Genomic DNA, 25,313 nt, shown 5'->3' with positions numbered 1-25,313 from the left:
TGCGCTCCAGCCTGGGCAACAGAGCGAGATGCCGTCTCAAAAAATAGAACTCTCAACATGGGAGGGATCCCAGACTCACTTCCCAGACTCACCCAGGAGGCTTCTGACGTGCCTGCATGCATGCCTGCCTGTCTTCTTTCCTTCCTTCCTTCCTTCCCTCCCTCCCTCCCTCCCTCCCTCCCTTTATTCATTCATCCATTCAGCAAATAGCTCTGGATTCCTCCTATGTGCTGGGTAGTGCCCTAAGCTAGAGACACCAAGCCCCTGAGGAGTGACATTCTAGTAATGCTTGTATATAACTCAGCATGCTCAAACATGCCCAAAGGAACCCAGAGTCATCCCCAGGACCCCAGATGCACCCATTTATTAATGTATTCATTCAACAAATATTTGTGGGCACAGTGGCTCATGCTTGTAATCTCAGCATTTCAGGAGGTTGAGGAGGGAGGGCTGCTTGAGGCCAGAGGTTTGAGACCACCAGGAAGCATAGTGAGAACCCGTTTCCACAAAAAAAAATTTTTTAATTAGCTTGGCTTGGTGGTGCACACCTGTAGTCTCAGCCGCTTGGAGACTGAGGCAGGAGGATTGCTTAAGCCCAGGAGTTCAAGGTTACAGTGAGCTAGGATCGCACCACTGCACTCTAGCTTGGGCAACAGAGCAAGACCCCATCACTAACAAACAACAACAGGCTGGGCATGGTGGCTCACGCCTGTAATCCCAGCTTTTTGAGAGGCTGAAGTGGGCAGATCACCTGAGGTCAGGAGTTTGAGACCAGCCTAACCAACGTGGTGAAACCCCATCTCTACTAAAAATACGCACACACACACACACACACAAATTAGCCACAAAAATTCGCTGGGCTTGGTGGCACATGCCTGTAATTCCAGCTACAAGGGAGGCTGAGGTAGGATAACTGCTTGAACCTAGGGGGCGGAGGATGTGGTGAGCCAAGATCGAGCCATTGTACTCCGGACTGGGCAACAAGAGCAAAACTCTGTCTCAAAGCAAACAAACAAAAACCCTGAGCACTTTACTATGTGCTAGGTGTAGTTTTAGGTGCTGGAAATATTACAAACAACAGCAAAAACAAAACAGGCGGAAACGTCCTGCCCTTGGAGTTTACATTCTAATCGCACTCAGTGTACTCAGACCTGCCGGGGGCCCAAACACATCTCGGGGACATCAGATGCTCTACGTGGACTCTCAGACTCTTACAAAGTCCCAGACCACCCAAGGGACCCCAGAGGTATCCCAGGGGCCCCCAGATCCCTGAGGGACTTCTAGAACCATTGAAAGACTCCTAGACCCAGCTTCATGGCCCTCACAGAACCCGAAGCTAGGAGGCCACTGGGACTCCCTGCTGCAGCTATGAACACTCATCTAAGCGTCTCTGCCTCTCTGGGTTCTGTGTCTCTGTCTCCTACCTTCTCCCACGATGGATGAATTGATAGATGGAATGGTAGGGGTTTGAAGGAGAGATGAATGAATGGGTGGATAACGATGGAGGAAGAGATGGTGGCTGGACGCATGCATGAGGCTCATTCGTCTGTCTCTGTCTGTGTTTCCCCCTCTGCTGCAGGTGCATGGACATCCTGGAGCTGTCGGAGCGCCTGGACCTGCAGCGCTTCCACTCGCACACCCTTCGCCTCTACCGCGCTGTGTGCGCCCTGGGCAACAATCGTGTGGCACATGCTCTGTGCAGCCACGTGGACCAGGCTCAGCTGCTGCACACCCTAGAGGACGCGCGGCTGCCAGGCCCATTGCGCGCAGGCTACTACGACCTCCTCATCAGCATCCACCTCGAAAGTGCCTGCCGCAGCCGCCGCTCCATGCTCTCTGAATACATCGTGCCGCTCACGCCTGAGACCCGCGCCATCACACTGTTCCCTCCTGGAAGGAGCACAGAAAATGGTCATCCCCGGCACGGCCTGCCGGGCGTTGGAGTCACCACCTCGCTGAGGCCCCCGCATCATTTCTCACCCCCCTGTTTCGTGGCCGCCCTGCCAGCTGCTGGGGCAGCAGAGGCCCCGGCCCGCCTCAGCCCTGCCATACCACTGGAGGCCCTGCGGGACAAGGCACTGAGGATGCTGGGGGAGGCGGTGCGCGACGGTGGGCAGCACGCACGCGACCCCGTCGGGGGCTCCGTGGAGTTCCAGTTTGTGCCTGTGCTCAAGCTCGTGTCCACCCTGCTGGTAATGGCTTCCTCCTGCTTCCCTCTGTCCTGTTCTTCCACATTCCCAAAACTCCAAAGATACATGCATCAATCCTCCTCCATTTATGCATCCAACCACCCATTCATTCCCTCCTCTATACGTGCATGCACCTTTCTTTTTATTATTATTATTATTATTATTATTATATATTTTTTGAGAGGGAGTCTCACTCTGTTGCCCAGGCTGGAGTGCAGTGGTGCTATCTCAGCTCACTGCAACCGCCGCCTCCTGGGTTCAAGCAATTCTCCAGCCTCAGCCTCCCGAGTAGCTGGGATTACAGGTATGTCCCACCACACCTGGCTAATTTTTGTGTTTTTAGTAGAGACGTGCTTTTATCATGTTGGCCAAGCTGGTCTCAAACTCCTGACCTCGGGATCCTACACCTCGGCCTCCCAAAGTGCTGGGATTACAGATCAGATGTGAGCCACTGCGCCCAGCCTCCATCCACCTATGTATCCTTCCACTATCTCCCTATCCTTCATTCACCTTTCCCTCCATCTGCTCACCTGTTAACTATGTTTATTCATCTCTCCTCCTTTCTTCCTGTACATCTATCCAACCAACCATCATTCATCCATCCATCAATCCATCAGTCCTCCACCCACCTTTCCATCCACTCATTCATCCTATCCATTCATGTATATAGATCATCTTGCCATCAACAAGTACATCTGCCTCTCTATCCTTCTGTTCTCCACCCACTCCATCCATCCATCCATTCATTCATTCATGTACCCATCTATCCATCTATTTGCCCATCCATTCTTTCATTCATTCATATAGCAGTCCATCTACCATTCTATCTGTTCACCTATCCACCTATTCGTTTATGTATTAATCTATCTTTCCTTCCATAGGTCCAGTAATCATCTCCTCCCACCTATGCATCCATCCATACCTCCATCAACAGATCCATCTGTCCTCCATCTCCCACCTACCCATCTCTCCATTCATGTGTATGTACACCCATCCACCTACCCACAAGTCCATGTAGCCATCCACACCTGTCCATATCCCCATTCCCTATTCTTCTATCCATCCCTGTATCATGTACCCTTTCATTCTTATACCCATCTAACTATTCATTTATATATCCATCTTTTTTGTTTTGTTTGTTTGTTTGTTTTTGAGACAGGGTCTCGCTCTGTCACCCAGGCTGGAGTGCAATGGCACCATAATGGCTCACTGTAGCCTCAACCTCCTGGGCTTAAGCAATCCTTTTACCTCAGCCTCCTGAATAGCTGGGACTACAGGTGTGCACCACCATGCCCAGCTAATTTTTAAATTTTTTGTAGAGGTGGAGTCTCACTATGTTACCCAAGCTGGTCTTGAACCCCTGAGCTCAAGCAGTTCTCCCACCTTGGCCTCCCGGTGTTGGGATTACAGGCATGAGACACTCTGCTCAACCTAATTTTGTTTTTATTTACTATTTTTAATTTAATTTTATTTTGTGAGAGCAGGGTCATGCCCGGGCTAGAATGTGGTGGCATAATGGTAGCTCGCTGCAGTCTCCAATTCCTGGGCTCAAGTGGTCATCCTGCCTCAGCCTCCCAAAGTACTGGGATTACAGGTCTGAACCACCATACCTGGACCCAACTTTTTATACACAAGCCTATACAGCCATGTGGCCAGCCATCTCCCCTGCCCTCATGGCTATTCACTAATTTATCTATTTAGCCACATATTCATTTACTTGCTCATGCATCTATTACCCCATCCACCACCTACCCACCTACCTATACATCATTTATCCTTCTCTCATCCATCTGCCCATCATCTCTTCCTCCACCATTTCCTTCATCTTTCCATCATCATCCACTTATTCATTCATCTTTCCTTCAAACCTCTACCATTCCAACTCTCGACTCATCCAGCCAGCCATCCAGGCCTCCCTCCATTCATCCATCTCTCTCCCCCTCACTCTTCTTCCCTTTCATCTACTCCCTCTTTACTTCCTTGTGTTAGCATCTTGTTAAAAAAAATTTTTTTTGAGACGGACTCTCCCTCTGTTGCCCAGGCTGGAGTGCATTGACATAATCTCAGCTCACTTCAACCTCTGCCTCCCTGGTTCAAGCGATTCTCCTGCCTCAGCCTCCCAAGCAGCTGGGACTACAGGCATGCACCACCACACTCAGCTAAATTTTTTTTTTATTTTTTATTTTTATGGAGACGGGGTTTCACCATTTTGGCCAGGCTGGTCTCTAACTCCTGACCTCAAGTGATCCACCCACCGTTGCCTCCCAAAGTGCTGGGATTACAGGTGTGAGCCACTGCGACCTGCCTCATGTGTTAGCATCTTTATCGTGTTGACCAAGAGCTGGTGTATGCTGGGAGCTATGCAGGTGTAGGGTGTGTCCTGGGCCAGAGGACACAGCGTATGCTTAGGCTTGGGAGAAAGGACACTCACCTGTGATGGGAGAGGCCACTCATATTTGGCTCTGTGGTCTGGGCTATGTGGATGGGACACAGGGTATGGACCTGGGTGGATCTTAAGGAGGGTGGACGGCAAGGCGGGGGATGCCATTCCTGCTGTGGGAGGAATCGGATCAGCCAGTGCAGGAATGACTGGTATGTGCAGGAGGAGCATGTCTGGAGAGTGAGGCCAGGGCCTGACGATGGAGGCCTTGCAGGACACAGTGAAGAATCCAGACTTTGTCCTGTAGGTGATGGGCATCTTTGGCGATGAGGATGTGAAACAGATCTTGAAGATGATTGAACCTGAAGTCTTCACTGAGGAAGAAGAGGAGGAGGAGGAAGAGGAGGAAGAGGAGGAAGAAGAGGATGAGGAGGAGAAGGAGGAGGATGAGGAGGAAGCGGCACAAGAGAAGGAAGATGAGGAAAAAGAGGAAGAGGAGGCAGCAGAAGGAGAAAAAGAAGAAGGCTTGGAGGAGGGACTGCTCCAGATGAAGTTGCCGGAGTCTGTGAAGTTACAGGTGGGCTGCTGCTTCCTGCTTTTCAGCCTCCATCCATCTGGGCTGGGAGACAGAGGGTAGGTGGGGTGCAAGCCTGGACCTCTCCCTCAGGCAGTGGGGAGCTGTGGAAATGCATGCGGCAGGGAGCGATGCTGCCTTGGAAAGATCTCTCTGTTTTCCATGGAGATGAGACCGTGGAGAAGGCAGGCTTTTTTTTTTTTGAGACAGAATTTTGCTCTGTCACCCAGGCTAGAGTACAGTGGTGTGATCTTCGCTTACTGCAACCTCCGCCTTCTGGGTTCAAGCAATTCTCCTACCTTAGCTTCCTGAGTAGCTGGGATCACAGGCATGAGCCACCATGCCTGCCAATTTTTGTATTTTTAGTAGAGACGGGGTTTCGCCATGTTGGCCAGGCTGGTCTCGAACTCCTGACCTCAGGTGATCCACCCACCTTGGCCTCCCAAAGTGTTGGGATTACAGGTGTGAGCCACCACACCCAATGAAGGCAGGCTTAAGGTTCCGGGCAGCAAATGATGGTGGCTGGACCATGGAGGGCAGGGCCATGGAGAGGGGAGAGGAAGCAAGAGAAGTTTCAAGAAGTCCTGATGGTCTCACCTCCACCTTTCCTCCCGCACGGCTGTCCTTCCACAGATGTGCCACCTGCTGGAGTATTTCTGTGACCAAGAGCTGCAGCACCGTGTGGAGTCCCTGGCAGCCTTTGCAGAGCGCTATGTGGACAGGCTTCAGGACAACCAGCGGGGCCGCTACGGCCTCCTCATGAAAGCCTTCAGCATGACCGCAGCGGAGACTGCAAGACGTACCCGCGAGTTCCGCTCCCCGCCCCAGGAACAGGTCACCTGACCTCTGACGCTGGCCGCTCTCACTGTCTAAACCCTAACCTCAACATCTCCCAACTCTTATCACTGAGGGCCTTCAACCTCTAAACGCATGCTTGACCCCTAATTATACATTTATCTCCTACCTTCTGAACCCGACTGACCTCTGAGTCACCCCACACTGACCCTGACTCCTTTCAGACCTCTGGCCCTAGTATCCCAAGTAGTCTTCATTAACTCACACTTCCACTCATGACCTTAGACGCACACTTACGATTACATCTATGTAATCAATCATCTATCTCTGATCTCGGAGTTCCTGCTTTGGGATCTCAGACCCTCATTCTAACTTTTGACCTTCCCCTAGATCAATATGCTCCTGCATTTCAAAGATGGTGCAGATGAGGAAGACTGTCCTCTCCCTGAAGAGATTCGGCAGGATTTGCTTGACTTCCATCAAGACCTGCTGGCACACTGTGGTAAGGAAGGGGTATCAGAGAGTCCTCCCAGTGCCAACTTTCTCTTGAGACCCCTCCAGAAGTTTCCCTAAGATTTCCTGACCTTAACCCTCCACAGTATTGGTGCAATGGAACTATTGGTTGAATGAATGAATGAATATATTAGTGAACAGTTAGATGATACGTGGAAGGATATGTTTATATGGGTCTTTGGGTGGATGGCTATAAGCAGATAAATGAATGGGTATGTCAGTTGATGAATAGAAGAAGCGGGTGAAAATGGCTGGCTGGAAAGATGGATGGATGAAGAGAAGGACGGACGGATGGTTGAGAATTGGGTGGAGACGTGGCTGGCTGGGTGGAAGGACAGATGAATGACCTCCGTAGTTTCTGATGATGACAGGTCAGCTGATAGTCTTACTGCGATTCCCTTGTACATGATGAATTATTTTTCCCTGGCTGACTTTTAAGATTTTCTCTTTGTCTTTGCCTTTCAACAGTTTAGTACGATACGCCTAGGTGTAGAGCTCTTTGAATTTATCCTACTGGAAGTTTGTTGAGTTTCTTGAATATATGATTTTTTTTTTTTATCAAAGTTGGAACATTTTTGACAATTATTTATTCAAATATTTTTCTGCCCTTTCCTCTTCCTCTGGGACTCTCATTATGCACATATTGGTACACTTGATGGCATCCCACAGGTCTGTGAGATTTGCTTTTATTTTGCTTTGTTCTTTTCTTTTTTTTGAGACAGTCTTGCTTTGTTACCCAGGCTGGAGCGCAGTGGCGTGATCTCAGCTCGCTGCAACCTCCGCCTCCCAGGTTCAAGCAATTCTTTGCCTCAGCCTCCCAAGTAGCTGGGATTACAGGCATCCGCCACCACACCCGGCTAATTTTTATATTTTTAGTAGAGACGGGGTTTCACCATCTTGGTCAAGCTGGCCTTGAACTCCTGACCTCGTGATCTACCTGCCTCACCCTCCCAAAGTGCTGGGATTGCAGGCATGAGCCACTGTGCCTGGCTCTGTTTCATTTTTTTTTTTTTTTTTGGAGACAGTCTCACTTGTCACCAAGGCTGGAGTGCAGGGGCACAATCTCAGCTCACTGCGTCCTCTGCCTCCTGGGCTCAAACCATCTTCCTACCTTAGCCTCCTGAGAAGCTGGGACAACAGGTGTGTGCTACCACACCCGGATAATTTTAAAAGTTTTTTGTAGAGTCAGGGTTTTGCCGCATTGCCCAGGCTGGTCTTGAACTCCTGGGCTCAAGCAATTTGTATGCCTGGGTCTCCCAAAGCGCTGGGATTACAAGTGTGGGCCGCCACACTAGCCCATTTTTCTTTGTTCTTTTGCTTTTCTGTTCTTCAGGCTAGACAATCTCTATGTCCTACCTTCAAGTTCACTGACTATTTCTCCTACCAGCTCAAATATGCTGTTGAATCCCCTCTAGTAATTTTTTATTTCAGTTACTTTATTTTTCAACTCCAGAATTTCTATATTTTAACAATCCGCCTTTTTATTAGTATTCACTACTGGGTGAGTCACTACTATCACACTTCTTTTAATTCTTCAGACATAGTTTCCTTTAGTTCTTTGGACATATTTGCAAGGTTGATTTAAAAGACAAATGTTTCATAGAAGGAATAAATGAACAAAGACATGAACATATAAAGAAGTAAATGAAGCAGGGGTGGTGGCTCATGCCTGTAATCCCAGCACTGTGGGAGGCTGGGGTGGGAGGATTGCTTGAGCTCAGGAGTTCAAAACCAGCCTCGGCAACATGGCAAGACCCCCATCTCTAAAAAAAAAAAAAAAAAAAAAAAAAATACAAAATTAACAGGGCATGGTGGCACACACCTGTAGTTCCAGCTACTCAGAAGGCTGAGGTAGGGGGATGGCTTAAACCTAGGAGGCAGAGGTTGCAGTGAGCTGAGATCACGCCACTGCCCTCCAGCCTGGGCAAAAGAGCAAGACACTGTCTCAAAAAAAAGGAAATGAAATTAAAAACTCCATGAATGCAAATATGCACAAATGAAGAAGTGAGTGTGTGAGCAGGTGAATAAGCAAACTGATGAATGACATTTCCCCCTGCTTGACCACTTCCAGGAATTCAGCTGGAGGGCGAGGAGGAGGAGCCAGAGGAAGAGGTCACCCTGAGCAGCCGCCTCATGAGCCTGTTGGAGAAAGTGCGGCTGGTGAAGAAGAAGGAGGAGAAAACTGAGGAGGGGCAGCCAGCTGAAGAGAGCAAGCCCCGTGAGGACTGGGGTCACCGGGGAGAGGGCATGAGGACAGATGCAAGGGAGGGATAGAGAGGCAGAAGGGAGAGGGAAGAGCAGCAGGCTCATGAGAAAGGAGGCAAACTGGAAGCAGGTGCAGTGGGGTGGCTCACGCCTGTAATCCCAGCACTTTGGGAGGCTAAGGTGGGCGGATCACTTGAGGTCAGGAGTTCAAGACCAGCCTGGCCAACATGGTGAAACCCCTTCTCCACTAAAAATACGAACATTAGCCGGGCATGGCAGTGCACACCTGTACTCCCAGCTACTTGGAGGCTGAGGCACAAGAATGGCTTGAACCCTGGAGGTGAGGGTTGCAGCGAGCCCAGATTGTGCCACTGCACTCCAGTCTGGGTGACAGAGCGAAACTCTGTCTAAAAAAAAAAAAAAAGGCATGCTGGAGGTTAGGCCCAAAGATAGGGGCTGCAGAACGTGTGTGTTGGGACCAGGGTGACACAGCCTACCAGCTTAGTGGCAAACCTCTAACCCAGAGATGGCGGCACCCCTGAACCACTGTGCCTTCTGCGGCCTGGCAGCTTCTCTTTTCTCTCTTGATGAGACGATTACCACGCTGAGGGACTAGACAAGCAGTTGTGATGAATGTTGGGCCATTGTGTTATTTTGCAAACTGCTTATTAGCCGTATCTAACAAGGACAGAGTTCCTGACGTTGCTACAGGTTTTATCCTGCAACATTTAGGAAACTTTTATGGGCCCAACTCAGCCAGGCACTCTTACCAGGGCTGGGAAATAAACTGAGGGGGAAAGTCAAAGCCCCTGTTTAGAAAGTTTAGATTTTTAAATTTTTTTTTTTTTTTTTTTTTTTTTGAGGCAATGTCTTGCTGAGTTGCCCTGGCTAGAGTGCAGTGGTGCAATCTTGGCTCACTGCAACCTCCGCCTCCCGGGTTCAAATGATTCTCCTGCCTCAGCCTCTCGAGTAGCTGGGATTACAGGCACACACCGCCATGCCTGGCTAGTTTTTGTATTTTTAGTAGAGACAGGGTTTCACCATGTTGGCCAGGCTGGTCTCAAACTCCTGACCTCAGGTGATCCACCCACCTCGGCCTCCCGAAGTGCTCGGATTACAGGCCTGAGCCACCACACCCGGCCAAATCCACAGTATTTTTATAGAACAAACAGGATGGTGACATGGGCTTTCAAAGGTGCATGGAGAAGTGCTTCTGGTCGGCTCTGGTATCTTGCAGTTGTACAATTAATTATTCCCCTTGAAATTTTTAGGATGCCCTTGTGGTCTGGATATTAGGGCAAACAGAACAAAGAGATTCTTGGGGGAATAGAAAAAAGTCTGCCAGGCTGGGCATAGGGGCTCACACCTATAATCCTAGCCCTTTGGGAGGCCAGAGTAGGAGGATCACTTGAGCCCAGGAGTCTGAGGCTGCAGTGAGCTGTGATTGCGCCGCTGCACCCCAGCCTGGGCAACAGAACAAGACACTGTCTCAAAAACAAAGAAAAAAATCTGCTAGAATCTGCCTGCTCCTGGCAGGTGGGGGATGGGGGTGGTTAGTTACTGGGAAAACTGGAACGGGGGCCCCTTCCACATAGTTCTGGCCCAAGGCCCAGCATGCTGACCTGCCCTGACAGCACTCCAAGCCTTGTGCTGTCTCCTTCCCAGGGTCCCTGCAGGAGCTGGTGTCCCACATGGTGGTGCGCTGGGCCCAGGAGGACTTTGTGCAGAGCCCCGAGCTGGTGCGGGCCATGTTCAGCCTCCTGCACCGGCAGTACGACGGGCTGGGTGAGCTGCTGCGTGCCCTGCCGCGGGCGTACACCATCTCGCCGTCCTCCGTGGAAGACACCATGAGCCTGCTCGAGTGCCTGGGCCAGATCCGCTCACTGCTCATCGTGCAGATGGGCCCCCAGGAGGAGAACCTCATGATCCAGAGCATCGGGTGAGAAGCTGCCCTGCCCCTTTCTCTGCTTACCCCCATGGGTAATGGAGGCCCTCAGGATACCGTAACTTCCCCGACTTCCGGCCGAGCCTCTGGCCGATCTGCTCCATCTCCCGGCTGCTAGCCCACCTCCCTGGGTAATGTCTCCTTCCCTTACCTCTCCAGCCTCAGCAGTAGCAGCTCCGCTTACTGTGTGACTCTCAGCACGACATTTACCTTCGCGCGCGCGTGTGTGTGTGTGTGTGTGTGTGTGTGTGTGTGTGTGTAAGTAACAGAGTCTCCCTCTGCCACCCAGGCTGGAATGTAATGGCGCGATCTCAGCTCACTGCAACCTCTACCTCCCAGGTTCAAGCGATTCTCCTGTCTCAGCCTCCCGAGTAGCTGGGATTCCAGGCACACACCACCATGCCTGGCTAATTTTTTGTATTTAGTAGAGACAGGGTTTCACCGTGATGGTCAGGCTGGTCTCGAATGGCTAACTCAGGTGATCCATCCACCTCGGCCACCCAAAGTGCTGGGATTAGAGGCATGAGCCACCACGCCCAGCTGAGGTTTACTCTTTTTGAGCGTCAGTTTCTTCATCTATAAAACGGGGCAGAGCCAAGCCTGTCCAAAAGGGTTGTACTGTGGCTTCAGTGAGCTCATGTGAATAATAATCATCATGGTAGTAGTATTGAGCACTCAGTGTCAAATGTGTCTCATTCATGCAGTAAACATTTATTAAGCACCTACTGCATGCCCAGGCCGTTTCTAGGTGTTTTTGAGACAGGGTCTCACTCTGTTGCCCAGGCTGGTGTGCAGTGGCCCCATCATAGCTCACTACAGCCTCAACTTCCTGGGCTCAAGCGATCCTCCTGCCTCAGCCTCCTGAGTAGCTGGGACTGCAGACACATGCCACCATGCCCAGCCTATTTGTAAATATTTTGTAGAGGCAGGGTCTTGCTATGTTGCCCAGGCTGCTCTTGAACTCCTGGGCTCAAGTGATCCTCCCGCCTCAGCCTTCCAAAGGGCTGGAATTACAAGGTGTGAGCCACCATGCTGGGATGACATTTGATAAAAGGCAACACGGCAAAGATCTACACCCTAGGGGCACCCGCCTTGGGTGCATGCCTCAGTCTCCCTATCAGTGAAACAGGGACCCTTCCTCCCACAGTGGCTGTAGGAACTATTGTTGTTTGTTTGTTTGTTTGTTTGTTTGAGATGGAGTCTTGCTCTGTTGCCCAGCCTGGAGTGCAGTGACACAATCACTGCTCACTGCAACCTCCACCTACCAGGTTCAAGCGATTCTCCCACCTCAGCCTCCCATGCAGCTGGGATTATGGGCGTGCGCCACCATGCCCGGCTAACTTTTGTATTTTTACTAGAAACGGGGTTTCACCATGTTGGCCAGGCTGATCTCGACCTCCTGACCTCAAGTGATCCTCCGGCCTTGGCCTCCCAAAGTGTTGGGATTACAGGCGTGAGCCACTGCGCCCAGCCAGCTGAAGGAACTGAGTTCAGATCTGTAAAGGGGGTGGTGCCAGGCACAGAGTGAGAGGGCCAAGAATGCCAACTGCTGTCACAGAGGTGGCTGTGGACTCCCTGGACTTGGCCCCACATGGCCCCTGGTGACTCCACGCACTCTGCCTGTCTACAGGAACATCATGAACAACAAAGTCTTCTACCAACACCCGAACCTGATGAGGGCACTGGGCATGCATGAGACAGTCATGGAAGTCATGGTCAACGTCCTTGGGGGCGGCGAGTCCAAGGTGAGGGCCCAGAGGCACTGGGGAGCTCAGGGGAGCGGTCCATAGAGGGCAGGCCCTGACCACTGGCCCACCCTGCCTGTCCTAGGAGATCCGCTTCCCCAAGATGGTGACAAGCTGCTGCCGCTTCCTCTGCTATTTCTGCCGCATCAGCCGGCAGAACCAGCGCTCCATGTTTGACCACCTGAGCTACCTGCTGGAGAACAGCGGCATCGGCCTGGGTGAGAACCCCTGTGCTCAGGGGCTGTCCCCCAGAACCCACTCCTGGCACCCCGTCCAGGCCTGCCCCACTCCCTACCAGCTTACTCGCTCATTCAGTCATTCAACAAACACTCCCTCTCAACCATGGCTCTGGCCCTGTAATGAGTAATGCTGGGGACAGAATAGTGACCCCAGTAGTGACAGCCCAGAGTGGTCAGGGCTTGGATGAAGGAAGTACAGACCAGAGGAGGCATCTGATCCAGGTTGGAAAAAGAGTGGTCAGGGAGGGCTTCCAGGAGGAGTGAGACTTTCTTACCACCTCTCGCCCCCACAGGCATGCAAGGCTCCACACCCCTGGACGTCGCCGCTGCCTCCGTCATTGACAACAATGAGCTGGCCTTGGCATTGCAGGAGCAGGACCTGGAAAAGGTGCGGAGGGCAGGGCTGGGCCCTGGGCCTGAGGGAGGAGATCGGGCGCCACACGGCTGCTTGGGACACCTGCTGATTCTGAACTCATTCTTGGGGGCAATTCTGGATTGTCCAGTGCCCAACCAGGAGGAGATCCAGTTGCTCATTCATGGGAAGCTTCGGGGCCGGGGGCAGGTCCGCACTCTAGCTTCCGGGCCGGGGGCAGGTCCGCACTCCATGCTTCCGGGCCGGCGGCAGGTCCGCACTCCATGCTTCCGGGCCGGGGGAAGGTCCGCACTCCATGCTTCCTGGCCGGGCGCAGGTCCGCACTCTTACCTTCCTGGCCGGGATCAGGTCCGCACTCCATGCTTCCGGGCTTAGGGCAGACCCACACTCTAGGCTTGCTCGCTATGTGGCCTTGGCACATTTCTTGGCCCTCTGAGCTTCCACTTCTGTGTACAGTAGTGAAGCGCGTGGGCTCCAGAATGCAGCAACTTTGCTTCTGCTCCCCTCACTCCCTGGCTGTGTGGCCTTGAATAAGTGACTTAGAGTCTCCGGACCCCTGTTGCCTCATCTGTACAATGAATGTAGTAATAGAAATGACTTCATGGAGTAATTCTGAGGATGAAATGAGTTAATCCAGGAAAGCATTTGTAAAGGAGCCTAACAGTAAGCTGCTGTTACATTATTATTCAACAAATATGTGGTGTTCACTTACCATATGGCAGGACCTGTACAAAACAGTAGCAATACATCAGTCAAAAATCCCTGTCCAGCCAGGCAGAGTGGCTCATGTCTGTAATCCCAGCACTTTGGGAGGCCGAGGCAGGAGGATCACTTGAGCCCAGGAGTTTAAGACCAGCCTGGGCAACATAGAGAGACCTTGTCTCTACAAAAAATACAAAAATTAGGTGGATATAATGGCACGCACCTGTAGTTCCAGCTACTCAGGAGGCGAAGGTGGGAGGATTTGATAGAGCCTGGGAGGCCGAGGCTGCCGTGAGCTATGATCATGCCACTGCACTTCACCTGAGGGACAGAACGAAACCCCTTAAAAAAAAAAGTGATCAGAGAAAGCCTCATTGAGAAAGTGGCATTTGTGTAAAGCTCTGAAGGAAGGTGAGGGGTCAGGTGGACATCGTGGGGAAGAGCATTCCAGGCAGCAGGAACAGCACGTGCAAAGTCCCCAAGGCAGGAGGGAACCACATGAGGTGGAGGAACAGCAGAGAGACGGCTGTGGCTGGAGCAGAGGCAGTGAGGGTGAGGGCAGGAGGTGACAGGCGGGTCATATGGCATCTCATGGGTCACAGCAAGGACTCTGGCTTTTACCCTGAGAGGAGGCTGCTGAGCAGAGGAGAGATGTCACCTGACTCAGGTGTTCTCAGGGTCTCTCTGGCTGGGTGCGGGGAACAGAGGGAGGTGAAGGCAGAAGGACGGGAGCATAGGGAGGAGGCTGGTGTCATGGTCCGGGTGGGAGACGAGGTGGGACAGGACCGTTACAGGAAAGGAGTCTGGATCTAGGCCCCAAGAGAAGGTTCTTGGATCTCGTGCAAGAAAGAATTCAGGCGAGTCCATAAAGTGAAAGCAAGTTTATTAGGAAAGTAAAGGAATGAAAGGACGGCCACTCGACAGACAGAGCAGCCCCGAGGGCTGCTGGTTACCCATTTTCATGGTTATTTTTTGATGATATGCTAGACATGCCTGCCCTTTCTGGACCATGAAGGGTAACTTCCTGATGTTGCCAAGGCATTTGTCAACTGTCGTGGCGCTGGTGGGAGTGTAGCAGTGAGGACCTCCAGAGGTCGCTCTCGTCACCATCTTGGTTTTGGTGGGATTCAGCCGGTTTCTTTACTGCTACCTGTTTTATCAGCAAAGTCTTTATGACCTGTAACTTGTGCCAACCTCCCATCTCACTCAGTGACTTAGAATGCCTCAACTGTCTAGGAACACAGCTCAGTAGGTCTCAGCCTCATTTTACCCAAACCTTGTTCAAGATGGAGTCGCTGTAGTTCACACGCTTCTGACAGGACCAGGGCTAATTGGCCGAGGGATCAGAGCTGAACTGGACCGAGGACCCACAGGGCAGGGCAGAGGGCTGAGCCCAGGAGGCCGGTGGCTTGGGTCTGGTCTCTAACTGGCCCCCTCCTCCCCCCAGGTCGTGTCCTACCTGGCAGGCTGTGGCCTCCAAAGCTGCCCCATGCTTGTGGCCAAAGGGTACCCAGACATTGGCTGGAACCCCTGCGGTGGAGAGCGCTACCTGGACTTCCTGCGCTTCGCTGTCTTTGTCAACGGTGAGGAGGGGGTGGCAGTGGCAGGGCGGGAAGTGTGGGGTCACAGGTCACCCCACAGGTGGAGTCCAGGCAGGGATCCCTTCCAGCGGGTCTGGGGCTGTGTTACCCCTGGAAGTGCTGGGTCCTGGGGCTGGCAGGGCCTGGTGTTACCCCTGGAAGTGTTGGGTCTTGGGGCTGGCAGGGGCCTGGTGTTACCCCTGGAGGTGTTGGGTCCTGGGGTAGCATGGGGAGGTCTCTGATGGCGGCTCATGAGACCCCCCGTCCCCACGCGGGAGTACAGGTGAGAGTGTGGAGGAGAATGCCAATGTGGTGGTGCGGCTGCTCATCCGGAAGCCCGAGTGCTTCGGACCCGCCCTGCGGGGTGAGGGTGGCTCAGGGCTGCTGGCCGCCATTGAAGAGGCCATCCGAATCTCCGAGGACCCTGCGAGGGATGGCCCAGGCATCCGCAGGGACCGGCGGCGTGAGCAGTGAGTCTCCCGGCCCCTCCTCGATACGGCACCCCGCCCTCCCCGGCCCCTGGCTGCCTCCCCCACCCACCCACCTTCCCTGCAGCTTTGGTGAGGAGCCGCCTGAAGAAAACCGGGTGCACCTGGGACACGCCATCATGTCCTTCTATGCCGCCTTGATCGACCTGCTGGGACGCTGTGCACCAGAGATGCATGTGAGACCCCGAGGCAGGGCGGGATGGGGAGGGAGGGCAGGCACAGCAGCCTTGAACGCCTCATGCAGGCACTTGGTGGCCTTGAGTGAGCTCCCATATGTGGGTGGTCCTGGACTAGCAATGCTGGGGACACAACAGTGACCAAGACACCCCAGGCCCTGGTCTCCCAGTCCAGTGAATGGCCAGGGCTGGGATGGGGAGCACAGGGAGAGGGGTCGGGGCCGGGATGGTGGGGCACACAGAGAGGGGTCAGGATGGGGATGTAGGGGTACAGGGAGAGAGGTCAGGCCTGGAGTGGGGGGGCACAGGCAAAGGGGTCAGGATGGGGATTGAGGGGTACAAGGAGAGGGTTCAGGCTGCACAGGCAGAGGAACAAGGGCTGGAAACTCTAGACAGCCCCCTAGAAAGAGGCCAGCTCTACCATCTTGTGTTGTAAGGGAGAGAGTGGAGCAGCCACTGAGTGGGACACCGGCACCTGATGAGTGCCCCTCACCCTCCCCTCATTCCCCAGCTGATCCAAGCCGGCAAGGGTGAAGCCCTGCGGATCCGCGCCATCCTCCGCTCCCTCGTGCCCTTGGAGGACCTCGTGGGCATCATCAGCCTCCCACTGCAGATCCCCACCCTGGGCAAAGGTGCAGAGGGGATGGGACTTGGCAAAGGAGTGATAGTGGGGAGGGAGACGCTGGGTCTGAAGGGCATCCCTGAACCCGCCCTCCCTGCAGATGGGGCTCTGGTGCAGCCAAAGATGTCGGCATCCTTTGTGCCGGACCACAAGGCGTCCATGGTGCTCTTCCTGGACCGTGTGTACGGCATCGAGAACCAGGACTTCTTACTGCACGTGCTGGACGTGGGGTTCCTGCCCGACATGAGGGCGGCCGCCTCGCTGGACACGGTGAGCAGCCCCGCCCAGCCTGGCCACACTCCCCGCCTCCACAGAGGGACAGGAGATGGTCACGGTAGAGCAGCAGCAGCTGCTTTTGTTTCTCTTGGGATTGTGGACATATCATAATCCCCAACACCGTCATCAAGATAGAAAACAAAAACCAAGAAACACTCTGAATTCCGATGGAGGATGAGTAGGAATCTCCACGACCTCCAGTTATAAGAAATCATCGTTCAAGGCCGGGCTCGGTGGCTCATGCCTGTAATCCCAGCACTTTGGGAGGCCGAGGCAGGCAGATCACAAGGTCAGGAGTTCAAGACCAGCCTAACTAACATGGTGAAACCCTGCCTCTACTAAAAATACAAAAATTAGCCGGGTGTGGCGGCATGCGCCTGTAATCCCAGCTACTCGGGAGGCTGAGGCAGGAGAATCACTCCAACCCAGGAGGCGGAGGTTGCAGTGAGCCAAGATCGTGCCACTACACTCCAGCCTGGGTGACAGAGTGAGACTCCGTCTCAAAAAAAAAAAAAAGAAATCATTGTTCGCAGTGTTGGTGTAGCACTGTAGACATATAGACTCGGGACAGCAACAGCAATAACGGAAGGTGGCAGAGCAAGGACTAGGAGCACGGAGAAGTGGCCACCGATTTAGCAAAGTCAAGGTCACTGGAAACCGGGATGAGCAGTTTCAGCCGAGGACAGAAGCCTTCCTAAAGAGTGTTTAAGAGAACTAGGGCTAGGCATGGTGGCTCACCCCTGTAATCGCTTGGGGAGGCCAAGGTGGGAGGATCACTTGAGGCCAGGAGTTCGAGACCAGCCTGGGCAACATGGAGAGACCCTGTCTCTACAAAAAATTGTAAATATTAGCCCAGTGTGGTGGTGCACACTAAAAAGGCTGATATGGGAGAATCACTTGGGGCACAGACATTGAGGCTGCAGTGAACCGTGACTGCACTGCTGCATTCCAGTCTGGGCGACAGAGCGAGACCCTGTCTTAAAAAAAAAAAAAAATTAGCCAGGCATGGTGGTGCGTGCCTGTAGTTCAAGCTACTAGGGAGGCTGAGGCAGGAGATCACTTGAGCCCAGGCGTTCGAGGCTGCAGTGAGCTATGATTGCACCTGTGCACTCCAGTCTGGGAGACAGAGACCCCTGTCTCTAACAAAAGAAAAAGAATATATTACAGGAAGAAAGGTGAGGGTTAGAGAGGAAATAAGCTTGCAGACCATATATATTTACAGAAGGGCCAAATCTGTAATGGGATTCATTAATCTCATCCACCAGTGCCTGAACTCGTGTGTGTTTGAAATTTTGCATAGTCCAAAGTAATAAGTAATGGAGTGAGGGCTGTGGGCATAGGGGTGTGAGCATAGGGTGGGAGGAGGGTGGTAGAGATTGGGAGGAGCGGGTTTTGGGGGAGTGATCAGAGCCTGGATCCTTTGTCCAGAGTCGTTCAGGGCAGGTGTCAGAGCAGTCCCAGGGGTGTGCAGTGGGCCTGATGTCCTCACTCTGCACCCTAGGCCACTTTCAGCACCACCGAGATGGCGCTGGCGCTGAACCGCTACCTGTGCCTGGCCGTGCTGCCGCTCATCACCAAGTGCGCGCCGCTTTTTGCGGGCACGGAACACCGCGCCATCATGGTGGACTCCATGCTGCACACGGTGTACCGCCTGTCCCGGGGTCGCTCACTCACCAAGGCGCAGCGCGACGTCATCGAGGACTGCCTCATGGCGCTCTGCAGGTGGAGTGGGGTGGGCTACAGGGCGGGGAGGGGGTGGGGCGCAGAGCAGGCCTGGAGGGGAGGTTCCACCATCCTGCGCACGGTCCCGCAGGTACATCCGCCCGTCCATGCTGCAGCACCTGCTGCGGCGCCTGGTGTTCGACGTGCCCATCCTCAATGAGTTCGCCAAGATGCCACTCAAGGTGAGGGCAGGCGCTCGTTAGCGGCTCGTTTCCAGGCTGCACCCACTGGTTTGCTCTGCGCTCCGACTGTAGGGCTCATTCGTGTCGGCACTGCCCAGCCCAATTAACCTGCACTAGTTAGGGCGGTGTCCCCACAGAAACCTCTTAGCGTCCTTATTTGCATACTACAATTCCTAGGACATTCACTTTGCTTCATTGATGCCTCTAGCATTCCCTAATTAGCATTTAATTTGCCTAACAGTGAGCCAGCCCCCCACTTCAATTAGCATATATTTGCATGGAGCACACCACTTTCCCTAATTAGTGTGTTTATTTGCATACCTGGGCCACCAGACTTCCACGATTCAAATGAGTGCATTTATTTGAATAAACATTACCACAGCTATTCTGAATATTTGCACACTGTCTTATTTTTAAATTTGCATGCTAATTTGCATAAAGAGATACCCCAACTCAGATATCTTGACTATTTTGCATAATACATTGAAATCAGCTCCTATTTCAAATTTGCATTTTAGCCGGGCACGGTAGCTCACGCCTGTAATCCCAGCATTTTGGGAGGCCAAGGTGGGAGGATCACTTGAGGTCAGGAGTTCGAGACCAGCCTGACCAACATGGTGAAACCCCATGTCTACTAAAAATACAAAAATTAACTGGGTGTGGTGGCACGTGCCTGTAATCCCAGCTACTCAGGAGGCTGAGGCAGAGAAATGCTTGAACCCAGAGGCGGAGGTTGCAGTGAGCCGAGATCATACAACTGTACTCCAGCCTGGGCAACAGAATGAGACTCTACCTCAAAAAAAAAAAAAAAAAAATTTGCATTTTGGATAGTGGAGGCCATCTTCCCAATTACCATATATTTGCATGGGGTGCAGCCTGTGTTTCTATTTGGCATGTTAATTTGCATAAACACAGATCGCTGCATCCATATGCCCATTTGCTCACTACGCACCCTTGGATTAATATTAGCATACTTATTTGTGTAAAGCAACACCAGACACAACCAGCTGTTTAATGCCCATCTCGATTCTAAATTAAGAACGCTAAATTTGCATACTAAGCTGTCTATGACCACTCCTCAATAAACATACCACTTCTTCCCTATTAGCATATAATTTGCATAACCCCCACCTCCTTCAGAATTAAAAAACACTGGCATGCCTGTGTCTCTCTGGGCCTTCGTCTGCCTGGCGTCCGCTGGTGTCCCCCCTCATTCACGTGTCTCACTCTTCCACCCAGCTCCTCACCAACCACTATGAGCGTTGCTGGAAGTATTACTGCCTACCCACAGGCTGGGCCAACTTCGGGGTCACCTCGGAGGAAGAGCTGCACCTCACGCGGAAACTCTTCTGGGGCATCTTTGACTCTCTGGCCCATAAGGTCTGGGCAGCAGAGAGCCCAAAACGGGGCTCTGTGGAGGGTTTGGGGCCCAAAATTGGGGATCCAGAGTGAAATCCCCCAGTTTTGGGGGGTTCAAGGTGGAGAGGGTTCTGCATATTTGGATCTAGGAGAACCTATGGGTTGAGGCTTCAGTGTGGAGGTTATGGAAGTGAGGGTGGCCTCTAGTTTGGGAGCTTGGAGAGGGGCAAAATGGGGGTGATTTAAGCATACAGTTGGGTCCGAGATTTGGTTTTCAAGGAGAGGGACCATAATTCAGGTTTGGGGACCCAGGGAGGAGGGTTGATGATTGCAATGTGTGAGTTTGAGGTCCTGGGGCTCAGTGAGGCTTGTAAGGACCTCCTACCACTACTCCGCCTGGCTTTCCCAGAAATACGACCCGGAGCTGTACCGCATGGCCATGCCTTGCCTGTGCGCCATTGCCGGGGCTCTGCCTCCTGACTACGTGGACGCCTCATACTCATCTAAGGCGGAGAAAAAGGCCACAGTGGATGCTGAAGGCAACTTCGATCCCCGGCCTGTGGAGACCCTCAAGTGAGGCCTGGGGCTGGGAGACAGGAAGATTTCAGAGGTGGAGGGAATCCCAGCCCCAACATCTGCTGCCCTATGCCCCCAACAGTGTGATCATCCCGGAGAAGCTGGACTCCTTCATTAACAAGTTTGCGGAGTATACACATGAGAAGTGGGCCTTCGACAAGGTTGGCCTCAGGGTCCTCCTATCCCAGAAACGCTCAAGACTCCAGCTTCCCTCCACCCTCTGAGCCCCATTCTTCCTTGAGGTCCCAGACCTCCCTGAGTCCCCACCACAACTTCCCTAGGACCCTTACCTTGTTCTGGGATCCCCCAAGATACTCTGTCCTCGGTTCCCCCAGGGTCCCCCTCTGTGTCCCCAGGCAGCTGCCTCCCCCTCCCCCTGCCTCCCCCTCCCCCTACCTCCCCCTCCTCCTCCCCCTGCCTCCCCCTCCCCCTGCCTGCACCTCCCCCTCCCCCTGCCTCCCCCTCCCCCTCCCCTGCCTCCCCCTCCCCCTCCCCCTGCCTCCAACTCCACCTCCCCCTGCCTCCACCTCCCCCTGCCTCCACCTCCCCCTCCCCCTGCCTCCCCCTCCCCCTCCCCCTGCCTCCAACTCCACCTCCCCCTGCCTCCACCTCCCCCTGCCTCCTCTCCATCTCTAGATCCAGAACAACTGGTCCTATGGAGAGAACATAGACGAGGAGCTGAAGACCCACCCCATGCTGAGGCCCTACAAGACCTTTTCAGAGAAGGTGACCAAGCCTTGGGGCCCAGCATTGGGGGTCAAAATGAAACCCCCAAATTTGAGGGTTTGGGGAGGAGTGAGGCAGCTTCACAGATTTGCATCTAGGTGGATCTGTGGGATGGGTCTCCCCATTCATGGACTTTGCCTTCTCTGAAACGGTAGAGTGGGTAGAATCCAAGAGAGTGAGTTTGATTCCTTGGCTGTAATTAGACTTCTCAGAAACTGTGTATCTAATGGGATAAGGAGACTCATGTATCTAATGGGATAAGGAGATACATGTGTATCTAATGGGATAAGGAGACTCTTGTATCTAATGGGATAAACAGATACACATGTATCTAATGGGATAAAGAGATACAGAGCCTCCCAAACCCAAGGGTTTGGGAGACTCTGTTACAGAACAGGTAAGAGACTTGAGTTCAAATCCAGACTGGACCACTGCCTAGCCATGTGGTCCTTTGGGGTCCTTCCTCCACCACCCTCTCGCCCCATTCCACCAACTCCCCACCCTCCTGTCCACCCCAGGACAAAGAGATTTACCGCTGGCCCATCAAGGAGTCCCTGAAGGCCATGATTGCCTGGGAATGGACAATAGAGAAGGCCAGGGAGGGTGAGGAGGAGAAGACGGAAAAGAAAAAAACACGGAAGATATCACAAAGTGCCCAGGTGAAGGCCGGGCCTGGGGGGAGGGCAGGGGCACGAGGTGGGGAGGGCCTAGAACAAGGGGCGTGGCCAGGGGAGGGCATGGCCAGACAGGGTGGAGAGGAGAGGAGCCAAGGGAAGTAGGTGGGGCCAGAGAGGGGTGCAGAAACCTGAGAACTGGGAAAGAAGAGGGCAGGGGTCTAAAGAATTGCAAAGGGCAGAGGAGAGAAGGATGGGGTGGTTTAGAGACAGACCTTGAGAGGACACGAGGTCTTGAGCCAGGGGAGGGCGGAGGGGTAGAACAGGCTAGTGGGGCCTGGGGAGGAGCTGTGTTGGGCTTCCTGCTAGCCTGTCAGCCCACCTCCCATCTTCCTCTCGTCCTCTCAGACCTACGATCCTCGAGAAGGCTACAACCCCCAGCCCCCCGACCTTAGCGCAGTTACCCTGTCTCGAGAGCTGCAGGTGAGAGGCCTGATCCTTTTGGGGGGGCATGGGGTGTTTTTGGTAGGGGCTGGCATCCTCTGAATCTAGCCCTTGACTCTGCATCTACTCCCAGGCCATGGCAGAACAACTGGCGGAAAATTACCACAACACGTGGGGACGGAAGAAGAAGCAGGAGCTGGAAGCCAAAGGTGAGGGTGCCCATGCCACCCCCACGCGACCCCCGTGGCTTCACCGTGTGGCTTTGCTGATTGCCTTCACGTCCCCTGAAACTCGGTTTCTCCATCTGTAGATGGGAATAATAACAGCGTTTACCACCGTGGGGTCGTGGGGAGAATGAGATGAGCACCAACAAGCAATGTTTCCCTTATTTGTGTCTTCATCTTTATTACGATAATTACGCATGCCAGGCACTGCAGGAACCACTTCAGTGAGAGTAGCCTGGGCCTTCCCCAGAGCCCTGATTTCTGGTCTTTGCCTCCCCAGGCGGTGGGACCCACCCCCTGCTGGTCCCCTATGACACGCTCACGGCCAAAGAGAAGGCCCGAGACCGAGAGAAGGCCCAGGAGCTGCTGAAATTCCTGCAGATGAACGGCTACGCGGTTACAAGGCACGAGGGATGGGACCCCAGCGGAAGAGCAGCGGACTGAACCTGGCGAGGCCAGAGAGGGATGGAGCCGAGAGGGGCTGGGTCCGGGGAGCTTAAATGGAAACAGAGGGGCGGAGCTAAGGGAGTGGAGCCTGGACGCAGAGGCGGGGCCAGATGGGGAGGAGTCTGAGAGGGGCGGAGCTTGTAGAATAGAGGCGGGGCCAGAGAGGGGAGGAGGCAAAGAGGGGCGGGGACTAGGGGGCAGAGGCGGGACCAGAGAGGAGGGGAGGCCGAGAAGGGCAGGGTCCAGGGAGCAGAGGCAGGGCCAGAGAATGGAGGAGACTGACGGAGGCTGGTACTGAGTGGAGGCGGGACCAAAGAGAAGAGAAAGCTGAAAAGGGTGGAGCCCGGGGAACAGAGGTGGGGCCAAAGAGGAGGAGGCTGAGAGGGGCGGGGCCTGGGGATCAGAGGCGGGACCAGAGAGAGGAGGAAGTTAAGCGGGGTGGGGCATAGGGAGCTCAGAGTGGAGCCCCAACCTGGGGTGAAGCCAAAGCTGGTAGAGACAGGGCCAGCAGGAGCAGAGGCGGACCTGAAAAGGGTGGGAAACGGTAGGGCCTGCATCTGGGCTGATTAGTCTCTCCACATCTCCATGCAGAGGCCTTAAGGACATGGAACTGGACTCGTCTTCCATTGAAAAACGGTTTGCCTTTGGCTTCCTGCAGCAGCTACTGCGCTGGATGGACATTTCTCAGGAGTTCATTGCCCACCTGGGTATGGAGAATGTCCCCCCCTTATGCCCGCCCCACCTGCAGATACCAGTTCTGCAGACCAGACTCACCTAGGACACCCCTTCATGCACTCATCCGTCCTCCCCTTATCTGATGTTTATCGAGCCTCTACTGGGTGCCTCTAGATACTGTTCTAGTTGCTGGGGTACAGCAGTGAAGATGACAGTGACTCCTGCTCTCCTGCAACTACTCTTGTGTTGGATTCAGGCAATTGGTGTCATAAATAACTAAATCCCTTAGTGTTAGAAGGTGATTAGCCTTATGGGAAGAAGAAAACAGTAGAGCCAGATAGAGGGGATTGGGAGTGTGGAGCCAGTTGTAATTTTAAATAGGGTGTTTGGGGAGGACTTTGATGAGAATATGACATCGAGGCAAGCCATGAAGGAGGTGAGGGAGGAGCTGTGTGGACCTCTGGGGGACATCTGTTCCTCGCAGGCAAAGGAACAGCGAGTGCAAAGGCCCTGAGAGGTCCCTGGCATGAGTATCAGGATGCTCTGTGGCTGAAGCAGAGTCTCGAGGGGGACAGTGAGATGAACGGGTCACAGAGGTGACTGGGGCAGATTCATGCAGGGCTTTGCAAGCTGTGATGAGGACTTTGACTTTTACCTGAAGTGAGGTGGATCTTGGGGGAGGTGGCTGAGCTGAGGAAGGACGTGATCCGTAATTCTGATGTTCACAGGAGCCCTCTGGCTTGACTGGGGTGGGGACAAGAGCCAAAAGGGATGAGAATTGGGCAGATTTCAGAATCTACTTTGAAGGCTGAGACTGTTGGGATGCCCCCAATGCCTCTTATAGGCCACTAAGAATCACAGCTAGGCCCTACATTCCCCTCCAGTTTCCTTTAGAGAACCCCAGCATTCCCCTTGAGAGTTACCCCCAGGAACCCCCATATTCCCTCCAGGTGAGTGGCAGAGCAGGATTCGCTGCTACGTCTCACCTCAAAGCCCGCCTGCTGAGCTTCATGCTGCACACCCCCTTCACAATTCCCTTCCCTCTCTAGACCTGTTTCCTCACCCGTGACACGGGCATATGTTCACCATACTAGCCATGGTTCTGTCACTTACCGGGTGACCTGGGGCTAGTTACTTCACCTCCATTTCTTCATCTGAAAAACGGGGGCGGGCAACCAACTGCACAGACATCCAAGTTGTAAGGAGACTGTGCAAGGATGACGTGTCTCTCAGTGCCGAGGACATAGCAAGTGTTTATAATTGGAGCCAGCATTAGTATTTTAATAATATCAGTTACTATCACCGTTGTTATTGTTTGAAATTGATTTTCATTTTAAAGTTAAGTCTAATTTGTTTACATTGACTTCTTGTTTCATTTGGTTCATTCATTCATTTATTGCAGATTAACTCAGTGCCAGGTATTCAAGTTCAGAATGAAAAACACTTGTGGTGGGTGAGGAAGGGCATGGTCCATGACCTTAACCCGTTCCAGTTTGTTCTCCCCATTTACAGCTTCAGGAAGGGTTTGATCAAGGAGTTGTC

The 25,313-nt window shown here is 53.2% G+C and overlaps 1 protein-coding gene across 2 annotated transcripts in view; it reads left to right on the top strand.

Moving 5' to 3' along the window:
* RYR1 (ryanodine receptor 1) overlaps window positions 1-25,313 on the top strand; it is a 152,994-nt gene that overhangs the window by 53,883 nt on the left and 73,798 nt on the right. For both annotated transcript variants that reach the window (XM_064381346.1, XM_064381345.1), the window contains exons 34-58: window positions 1,580-2,192; window positions 4,877-5,146; window positions 5,777-5,977; window positions 6,329-6,440; window positions 8,523-8,669; window positions 10,322-10,595; window positions 12,232-12,346; window positions 12,432-12,564; window positions 12,879-12,973; window positions 15,108-15,243; window positions 15,524-15,710; window positions 15,796-15,904; window positions 16,416-16,536; window positions 16,627-16,796; window positions 18,304-18,524; window positions 18,616-18,706; window positions 19,946-20,086; window positions 20,475-20,638; window positions 20,724-20,802; window positions 21,278-21,367; window positions 21,886-22,026; window positions 22,390-22,464; window positions 22,559-22,634; window positions 22,930-23,053; window positions 23,688-23,803. In XM_064381346.1, coding sequence (XP_064237416.1) covers window positions 1,580-2,192; window positions 4,877-5,146; window positions 5,777-5,977; window positions 6,329-6,440; window positions 8,523-8,669; window positions 10,322-10,595; window positions 12,232-12,346; window positions 12,432-12,564; window positions 12,879-12,973; window positions 15,108-15,243; window positions 15,524-15,710; window positions 15,796-15,904; window positions 16,416-16,536; window positions 16,627-16,796; window positions 18,304-18,524; window positions 18,616-18,706; window positions 19,946-20,086; window positions 20,475-20,638; window positions 20,724-20,802; window positions 21,278-21,367; window positions 21,886-22,026; window positions 22,390-22,464; window positions 22,559-22,634; window positions 22,930-23,053; window positions 23,688-23,803 — 4,001 coding nt within the window. The remainder of the gene's footprint in view (window positions 1-1,579; window positions 2,193-4,876; window positions 5,147-5,776; window positions 5,978-6,328; window positions 6,441-8,522; window positions 8,670-10,321; window positions 10,596-12,231; window positions 12,347-12,431; window positions 12,565-12,878; window positions 12,974-15,107; window positions 15,244-15,523; window positions 15,711-15,795; window positions 15,905-16,415; window positions 16,537-16,626; window positions 16,797-18,303; window positions 18,525-18,615; window positions 18,707-19,945; window positions 20,087-20,474; window positions 20,639-20,723; window positions 20,803-21,277; window positions 21,368-21,885; window positions 22,027-22,389; window positions 22,465-22,558; window positions 22,635-22,929; window positions 23,054-23,687; window positions 23,804-25,313) is intronic.

This window comes from Aotus nancymaae, unplaced genomic scaffold, assembly GCF_030222135.1.
Source record: "Aotus nancymaae isolate 86718 unplaced genomic scaffold, 86718_ANA_hifiasm-v0.15.2.pri h1tg000028l, whole genome shotgun sequence".
Taxonomy (NCBI): domain Eukaryota; kingdom Metazoa; phylum Chordata; class Mammalia; order Primates; family Aotidae; genus Aotus; species Aotus nancymaae.
This window is presented reverse-complemented; position numbering and strand designations above follow the sequence as displayed.